The sequence below is a fragment of the Galeopterus variegatus genome, unplaced genomic scaffold (genome assembly GCF_000696425.1).
Source record: "Galeopterus variegatus unplaced genomic scaffold, G_variegatus-3.0.2 Scaffold9642, whole genome shotgun sequence".
Taxonomy (NCBI): Eukaryota; Metazoa; Chordata; class Mammalia; order Dermoptera; family Cynocephalidae; genus Galeopterus; species Galeopterus variegatus.
The window spans coordinates 39,415-49,132 of NW_007735753.1; the positions used below are offsets into that span (position 1 = coordinate 39,415).

The 9,718-nt window shown below is 42.2% G+C and overlaps 1 protein-coding gene across 1 annotated transcript; it reads right to left on the reverse strand.

Annotated features, from left to right (window-relative positions):
• Positions 1–514: 514 nt before the first annotated feature.
• Positions 515–3,819, reverse strand: LOC103609462 (NADP-dependent malic enzyme, mitochondrial-like). Its single transcript, XM_008593780.1, has 2 exons — positions 3,689–3,819; positions 515–668 (listed from the first exon to the last, which is right to left on the reverse strand). Exons 1-2 carry the CDS (start codon positions 3,817–3,819, stop codon positions 515–517), a joined length of 285 nt encoding a protein of 94 aa, XP_008592002.1.
• Positions 3,820–9,718: the final 5,899 nt, after the last annotated feature.

Genomic DNA, 9,718 nt, shown 5'->3' on the forward strand with positions numbered 1-9,718 from the left:
AAATATATATATTCTGAACTCATCATGGGGAAAAAAACAAGGGATTTCTTTAGAAAACTGCTCCAAACTGTTTGGCTCTGAAAGAAAATGCAGTGCCAAATTTTTGCCTACTAAAATGACATTTCATGTGGAATCTGAGTCAAACCCAAAGGAAAGTATATTGGTTCTTAGAGTCAGCAAAACAATTCAGTCTTTGGTATCCAACACTCCATTATTCATTGGCCTGAATTGGCAGGAGAGCTGTTGCACTTTGGAGACGACCAGAAAATTGGGGTGGGGACATGGGGGGGCGGGCAGCCTGGGAGGTGATAAGTAGCTAATGAGAGAAAAACAATCTGAACTGCCTGTCAGGCCAACGCTGAACAACACGTTGGGCAATTATTATTTGGAGATGGAGAACATTGAGTCTCCCCTTGCTACTCTCTCAGCTCATTTCCCTGCTTTATGGAGTCATTTTCCTGAGCAAGTGCATCAAAGCAAGCGTCTGGCTGTCGAGCCCTGGGCCCGCGTGCGCTCACCGGGGCCTGCGGAAGGTCAGGCCGTAGTGCTGGCAGGCCAGGCCCACCGTGGGCGTGTACACGATCGGCAGGAACTTCTCCACGTCCGACGTCAGCACCCGGTAGAAGAGCTTCTCGTTCCGGTCTTGGAGGGTCATGAGGATGATGTACCTTGGAAAGGGAGAGAAGAAGCAAGCTGATCACCCAAGCGAGTGCGCTAGGGGCAGCAGGGCAGCGTTGGAAGCCTCTGCTAAGAAGGGCGAAGCCGTTTGGTGCGGTGTGAAGACCAGGGCTCCTGCTCCTGCCCAGCTACTGTGGCTCGTTCAGGGCAAATCACCCTAAGCATGGGTTTCCACATCTGTGAAATGTGCAACATAGATCTGCTTTATGGTGCTTATTATTATACACGGTGCAGGTGCTGTTCTAAATATTTTGCATCAACTCATTTAAAACTTCCAAGCACTTGTGAGGTAGGTACTATAATTCCTGCTGTTTTAGAGACAAGGAGACCAATGCACAGAGAAATAAACTCACCCAGGGTCTCATGGCAGAGTGGGGAATTGAACCTAAGCACTCCGACTCCAGAAACTGCTCTCAACCACCGTGCAAGATAGTTACGTCATTATATGGACATTAATGAATGACAATAGAATACTAATGTTCTGGGGTGGAGTAGAGTCGAGGAAAACACTGGGCAAATGAGTGCTGTGTGAACTGGCCCTTCCTACACACAGGGCTGGTTCCTGTCACAAGCAGAGTTCACAAGTGGCTGAGTAGCAAGTAATTTTAGAAGGCATGTTGCAAAAATAATCTCTTTTACCTATTTCCTGAAGCCTAAAAATGCAAAAACCTCTGGGAGAGAAAACCCAGGGGTTGAAATTCGTAATGAGGCGTGATTGCTGATAGCACAACGTGTCTGGACAACAGTTTGAGACAGATTACAGAGGTACTTGAGACCCTGGCATGCGGTGGGTGAGAGAGATGCTCCACTGGGGAAAAGAGCTGTGGTGAAATGGTCCCTAGGCAGGGCATCAGAGTCCTGAGTTTGAATCCCAGCTCTGTCAGAGGTACTTGAGACCCTGGCATGCGGTGGGTGAGAGAGATGCTCCACTGGGGAAAAGATCTGTGGTGAAATGGTCCCTAGGCAGGGCATCAGAGTCCTGAGTTTGAATCCCAGCTCTGTCATTCACTAGCTATGTTACTTTGGGAAAATCTTGTGATCTCTGGGGTCCTTAGCCTCTTCTCTACCAAAGGTACTGGTCCAGAACTAACATCTGTGTTCTGGAAGGTATTTTTAGGAAGGGTAAGGATTACACTCAAGACTAGCCAGAATCTCAACTCATTGCCAGTGTAAGGACTCCCTTACCAGTAGCCACTTGTGCATGTCTCTTCCCAATTCTACATTCAGTTATGTCAAGTTGGTAACTTAAAATCAGCCATGGTGGGAGTATTTACACTATGGAAATTAGCAAATGCTATAGATTCCCTACCCCTGTCCCCCACAAAGAACCAGTTATTAAACATTTACCAGCACACCACTGCCCTGACCCAGAAGAAGCTGGGGAGACTTCTTAGCATTTCCCCAGACACCTGCTGAAATGAGGGACTCCTGGGAATGAGTGGGTCAACCGAGTGAGCACAGCATCAGGAGCAAGCCCTCTAGAGCTCCCAGGAATGGGCACACTCATCTGTCCCTGAGCCGGGAATGTCTTCCCAGCAAGGCCTTCTGAGCAAGGCCCATCAAGCTGGAAAGAACTGCGGAGGGAAGGATTTGGGACTTCAACTTTTAAAGTTTAATATCTTTAGGAAAGAGGATTTCACTTTGGACTTTAATTCTTCTTCATATGAGGGAGGTTCACATTGGTCAAAGTCAGGGCATGTCTCAGGTCGCCAGTTGAACTTACTGTGAAATTTCTGGTTTCTTCTTCAGGGTGACATGGCTAGATCCAATATGAATGCGATGAACGACAGGAAGAGAATATTTGGCCTTTGCTGCAGTATGGCCTTGGAGTTCATGTGAGTAATATCTTTAGAGTTTAAAACGTAGGCATAGGGGCGGGGGTGTGGGCAGAGGCTGACTTGTTCACCACCTCTTAGGAACAACGGATGGAAGCATAGGAAGACGTGTGCAGGGTGGCCCTCACATGCTGCTGAGCTCTGCCCCTGGGGGACAGCCACATCCTTATGGACCTAATATTTTGGCCATTTAGCTGTATAGATATACAGAGGGAATCCTCATCTTCTTCTTACATCTCTGCTAGAGCCTATAGCAAAGTGACATATTTATGTAGCAAACTCTTACACAGTACCTACTATGTGCCAGGCACCGTTCTAAGCACACTGCAAATACTAATGCATTTAGTCCTCATGATAACCTTCCAAGTTAGGTACCTTTGAAATACTCATTGTACAAATGGGGAATGATCCAGAGAGGCTAAGTAGCTTTTGCTATTAAATGGCAGAGTGTGGACTTGAACTCAATCTAATACTAGACTCTAGTCTTGCAGCCACTAGGCTCTGCTGCATCTTGGCTGTGGCATAGCAGAGAAGTTAAAAGCACAGACTCTGGAGCCAGCTATCTATGTTCAAATCCTGACTGTGCCAATGTATAGCCAGGTGACCTGGGAGGTGACTACCTTCTTTAGTAAAGCTGATCAAGCTGACCCTGTGGTTCTCCGTTTGGGTCTTTGTGTCTGCATCTCCACTGGGCACATGACATCTAGGTCACTCCCAAGGTGTCCCCTGTCCCTTTCCCCTCTGCCCCACCATGTTCCCCTTATGCCATGAACCCAGGCCATGTACTACTTCCTTAATACATCTCTACATCTTTGCCCTACCTTTTCCCTCTCAGTGAAATGCCCTTCCTGAACCCCACTGCTGTCTGCTGAAGTCTTATCAGTGCTCATTGGGCCGACTCACCTCCTTCTGCATCCCAGAGGCCCTCCTGGATTCCACTGGTTGGAATTTAGTTTCCCTTCCTAGTTCTCCCTGGATGTGTCGACCGTACCTCAATCCTAACAAGCCTTGTATCTCAGGGAGACCATCACTCCTTTAGAAGGCAGGGCCGGGGCTGGGATCTCTAGGTGCTGTCAGCCTTTTCTTGCTGGGGAGTATACAGAAAACCCTCTGTGGACCACAGGAAACAGCTCAGCCCAAGAATCAGGTAGACAGAACAGACTTTAGGTACGTACTTGTCCAGGTCACTCTGCTGCCGCTCATAGTACCTCATGATCCGGAGAAGCTGGACGTCCTGGCTCAGGAAGCAGGGGGGGATTAGGCCGTGGATTCCGAGCTGCAGCCTTTCTTCAAGTGTAAAGGCCATCCCCTGGGGAGAACAAGAAAGAACCACACACACACACTCACAAATGGATATGCAGAAACTGAGGAACAGGAAGGGTCCCATCCACAGTCAGGCGAAAGTCAGTGTGACTCAGTAGAAAGGGCCCTGGACTCAAATCCCACCGCTGCCATTTAAGTAGCGGGCAATCTTATGCTAGTTATTTTGGTGTTTCTGAGCTTTAGCTTATTCATTGGAAAAATGGGGAAAATATGTACACCATCAGCTTTTTGTTGTTTTTGTTTCCTAAATATATACATATATATTATTTTTAGAACAGTTTTAGATTTAGTTTTAGAAAAACTGAGAAGATAGTACAGAGTTCCCATATACCCTTCACCCAGTTTCCCAAGTATTAACAACTTACATTAGTACGATACATTCATTAGAGTTAATGAACCAGTAGTGATCCATTATTATGAACTAAAGCCTTTCGTTTATTCAGATTTTGATACATTCATTAGAGTTAATGAACCAGGGACGGGTATGGAGCGCCCGTGTCAGGAAACGGCGCGATCCTGAGAGCTGTGAGCTGTGATACTCCTTGATTTTACCTAGCATTCTTTTTTTTTGTTCCAGGATCCCATCCAGGATCCCCCATTACATTTAGTCATCATGTCTCCTTAAGGCTCCTCTTGGTTCTGACAGTGTCTCAGACTTCCCTTGTTTGTGATGACCCTGTCAGTTTGGAGATGCACTGACCAGGTATTTAGTACGATATTCCTGTACTGGAATTTGCCCAATGTTTTTCTCATGATTAGACTGGGGATATGGGTTTTGGGGAGGAAAACCAGAGAGGTAAATTGCCATTTTCATTATATCAGATTAAAGATACATGCAAGAAACATGATATGTCACTGTTGGTATGGACCTTGATCACCTGGCTGAGTTAGTGCTTGTCAGGTTTCTCCTTGGTAAAGTTACTCCTGTTTTGCAGTTCTTCTGCCAGGGAAATTTGTCTCTTTCCCATCACTTATTTATTTATTCAGTATTTTATTTATATTAGAATGGACTCATGAATATTTATTTTATACTTTCAGTTATAATCCAATACTTCTTTCTTTATTTTGTTGCTCAAATTGTTCCACTTTTAGCCACTGGGAGCACTTTCGATTTGCTACTGTGTCCCTTTGACATTCTCCCATAATGTTATGTTTCAATGTTTTTTTGAGTAATTCCATACTTTCTGGCACTAAAAGATGCTCCAAGTTCATCTTGTATATTGCTTGCCCTGGTCCTAGAATCAGCCATTTCTTCAAGGAGCTCTGATTCCCTTTCTGAAGCACAGTATTAGAAAGCAAGATCTGAGGCCGGCCCGTGGCTCACTCGGTAGAGTGCGGTGCTGATAACACTAAGACCACGGGTTCGGATCCTATATAGGGATGGCCAGTTTGCTCACTGGCTGATCATGGTGCTGACAACACCAAGTCAAGGGTTGAGATCCCCTTACCGGTCATCCTTTTAAAAAAAAAAAGAAAGCAAGATCTGAGGCCGGCCCGTGGCTCACTCGGTAGAGTGCGGTGCTGATAACACTAAGACCACGGGTTCGGATCCTATATAGGGATGGCCAGTTTGCTCACTGGCTGATCATGGTGCTGACAACACCAAGTCAAGGGTTGAGATCCCCTTACCGGTCATCCTTTTAAAAAAAAAAAGAAAGCAAGATCTGGGTACTACTTACTACCTGTGCTTCTTGCTACTGTATTTAATTATTTCTAGTTTTAGACAGAGAAAGGAAATATACAGGTGTATACTAAAACCTGTGTAAACACATATCCATAAGTGTTTTGATATTTAACCATCTGAACCTATATTAAGCTAAACACAAGTTCCCATTGTCTCCGACTCTGACCCATTTCCACATGAATCATTCTGTCCTCATCACCTTGCTGATCTGTAAATTCTTGCTCCCAAAGTTAGAAACTTAACTCCCATCATTTGCCATGTCCTTACTTAATTGCTTGATTCCAGTATATACATACAGCAGTATCAAAATTGTTAACCTGGGCCGAGCCCGTGGAAGACAACTTTATAAATTAGAGTACAGTGCTTACATGGGGATCGTCTTGCCTTTAGTCCTACAAACTCCACTCATTTCCAAAGTTTCTCAAGTCAACACTTCTTCCCTCTGCCCTCTTCACTTAGATTGTTATATACATTTATAATACACTTAGATTCTCTTGTCACAGTCTGCATTCCTTCCTGGGATTTCCCCAACCTATTAAATGATTTTTTTTTAAAAAAATCTGAATACCCATTAAGTTTCATTCTCTGTGCTGTAAAGTTCTATAAGGTTTAGACAAATACATGTCATGCGTCCACCACTACAGTATCATACAAAATAGTTTCACTGCACTAAACATCTCATGGGCTTTTCCTATTCATCCTTCCCCAAACCTCTGGCAGGCACTGGTTTTTTTTTTTACTGTCTCTACAGTTTTGCCTTTTCTAGAATGTCATACAATTGGAATCATTATAATTGTATGTAACCTTTTCAGACTGGCTTATTTCACTTAGAAACATGTACTTAAGCCTATCCATGTATTTTCATGGCTTCATTACTCATTTCTTTTTATCACTGAATAATATTCCTTGTATGTTTGTACCATAGTTTCTTTCTCTGTTTACCTCTTGAAGGACATATTGCTCATTTTCAGTTTTGGGTGATTATATATAAATAAAGTTGCTATAAACATTCCCGTGCAGGTTTTTGTGTGGGCATAAGTTTTCAAATCATTTGGGTAAATTGCTGGATCATAAAGTAAGACTATGTTTAACTTTGTAAGATGCTGCCAAAGTGTTTTCTAAAGTGGCTATACCATTTTTCATTCCTACCAGTAGTGTATGAGAGTTTCTCTTGCTCCACATCCTCTTCAGCAATTGGTATTGTCAATTTTTCTGATTTTAGTCATTCTAATAAGTGTATAGTGGTGTGTCATTATTGTTTTAACTGCAATTCCCTATTAACATAAAATGTTGAGCAACTTTCCATATACTTATTTTCCACCCATATGTCTTCTTTAGTGAGGTATCTGTTCAGATATTTTGCTCATTTTTAAATTTATTTTTTTCCTTATTATTGAATTTTAAGAGTTCTTTGATCTACAGTTGTAATGCAATTGGTATCAAAATTGTAATGATCTTTTTTGCAGAAATAGAAAAGCCAATCTCCAAATTCATACGGAATAGCAAGGGGCCCCAAACAGCCAAAACAATTTTTATAAAGAGATTTTGAACCTTACTACAAAGCCACAGTAATCAAAACAGTTTGGAACTGGCATAAAGATAGATATATAGATCAATGAAATAGAATCGAGAGTTTGGAAATACACTCATACATCACTGGCAAACTGATTTTTGACAAGGATACCAAGTCCATTCAGTGGGGAAAGATAGTCTCTTCAAGAGATGGTGTGGGGGGCCGGCCCGTGGCTCACTCGGGAGAGTGTGGTGCTGATAACACCAAGGCCCCGGGTTCGGATCCCTTATAGGGATGGCCGGTTAGCTCACTGGGTGAGCGTGGTGCTGACAACACCAAGTCAAGGGTTAAGATCCCCTTACCGGTCATCTTTAAAAAAAAAAAAAAAAAAAGAGATGGGGTGGGGACAACTGGATTTCCACATGCAAAAGAATGAAGTTGGACCCCTTCCTCACATCATATACAAGTATTAACTCAAAATGGATCAACAACCTAAATATAAGATTGAAAACCTTAAAACTCTTAGAAGAAAACATAGGGATAAATCTTTATGACCTTGGATTTGGTAATAGATTCTTAGATATGACACATAAGCAACAAAAGAAAAACTAGATTAGGGCCGGCCTGTGGCTCACTCGGGAGAGTGTGGTGCTGATAACACCAAGGCTGCGGGTTCGGATCCTATATAGGGGTGGCCGGTTCGCTCACTGGCTGAGCGTGGTGCTGACAACACCAAGCTAAGGGTTAAGATCCTCTTACCGGTCATCTTTTAAAAATAAATAAATAAATAAATAAATAAATAAAAACTAGATTAATTAGACTTCATGAAAATTAAAAACTTGTGCATCAAAGGACACTATCAGGAAAGTGAAAGACAGTCTAAAGAATGGGAGAAAATATTTGGAAATCATATATCTGATAAAGATTTAATATCCAGAGTATATAAAGAACTACAACACACTCAACAAAAAGAAATACAACCCAATTAAAAACTGGGCAAAGGACTTGAATATACATTTCTCCAAAGAAGATATGCAAATAACCAATAGCATGTGAAAAGATGCTTAACAACATTAGTCACTAAGGAAATGCAAATCAAAACCGTAATGAGATACCACTTTCAGCCAACAGAATGGCTGTAATTAAAGAAAGAAATACAAAAAAACCCCCCAGAAAACAAGTGTTATTGAAGACATACACAAATTGAAACCCTTCAACATTGCTGGTAGGAGTGTGAAATGTTATAGCCTGTATGAAAAACAGTTTAGCAGCTCCCCAAAAAGCTAAATATAGAATTACCATATTACCCAGGAATTCNGTAATGAGATACCACTTTCAGCCAACAGAATGGCTGTAATTAAAGAAAGAAATACAAAAAACCCCCCCAGAAAACAAGTGTTATTGAAGACATACACAAATTGAAACCCTTCAACATTGCTGGTAGGAGTGTGAAATGTTATAGCCTGTCTGTAAAACAGTTTAGCAGCTCCCCAAAAAGCTAAATATAGAATTACCATATTACCCAGGAATTCTACTAGTAGGTGCATGCCCAAAGGAACTGAAAGCAGGGACTTGAACAGATGCTTGTGAGATAGAGTTGATCCATTTCCATGCATTCAGTTTTCAGGTTTCACACCTCTGGGTTTTAAACCACTTCCCAAGGTCTCAAGCCCCTCTTCTAGGCTCTCCTCTAGGGGAGAGTTACTGTTGTTTATTGGACCTATTTTCAGCACCAACACTGGAAATTGATACCTCAGGGGGCTGACTTATGCAAATCCAGTGGCTGGGTATGCTCAGTAGAAAGGGTTATATAAACCTAATAGCTGAGCATGCTCAGTGAAGTGGAATTTATCCTTTGAATGATTTTCCACTGGAGGCTCTAAAGAGCATAAAATATTCTTGAATATGTCTGGTTCATGTGGCAGAATTTGACCAATGAACATGACCTAAAAGGAGATGGACTGAGCATGTGAAAGAATCATAACCTGTTATGTTACATAACAGGGAACCACCCCCTTAGTTGAATATTCATTAGATGCTTGAATATGTATTGGATAGCAAAACTATAAAAGAGGCGGGATTGTTCACTCTCTCTGGGGCCAGCCCAGAGAGTGTATTTCTTTCTTATAAAGAACTACAACACACTCAACAAAAAGAAATACAACCCAATTAAAAACTGGGCAAAGGACTTGAATATACATTTCTCCAAAGAAGATATGCAAATAACCAATAGCATGTGAAAAGATGCTTAACAACATTAGTCACTAAGGAAATGCAAATCAAAACCGTAATGAGATACCACTTTCAGCCAACAGAATGGCTGTAATTAAAGAAAGAAATACAAAAAACCCCCCCAGAAAACAAGTGTTATTGAAGACATACACAAATTGAAACCCTTCAACATTGCTGGTAGGAGTGTGAAATGTTATAGCCTGTCTGTAAAACAGTTTAGCAGCTCCCCAAAAAGCTAAATATAGAATTACCATATTACCCAGGAATTCTACTAGTAGGTGCATGCCCAAAGGAACTGAAAGCAGGGACTTGAACAGATGCTTGTGAGATAGAGTTGATACATTTCCATGCATTCAGTTTTCAGGTTTCACACCTCTGGGTTTTAAACCACTTCCCAAGGTCTCAAGCCCCTCTTCTAGGCTCTCCTCTAGGGGAGAGTTACTGTTGTTTATT

Bases quoted from the DNA above. Each gene is read 5' to 3' on its own strand.
- LOC103609462 (XM_008593780.1), bottom strand. From the start codon at position 3,819: ATGGCCTTTACACTTGAAGAAAGGCTGCAGCTCGGAATCCACGGCCTA. The intron at 669-3,688 runs GTACGTACCTAA...TCCCTTTCCAAG, and splicing joins CAGCAGAGTGACCTGGACAA to GTACATCATCCTCATGACCC.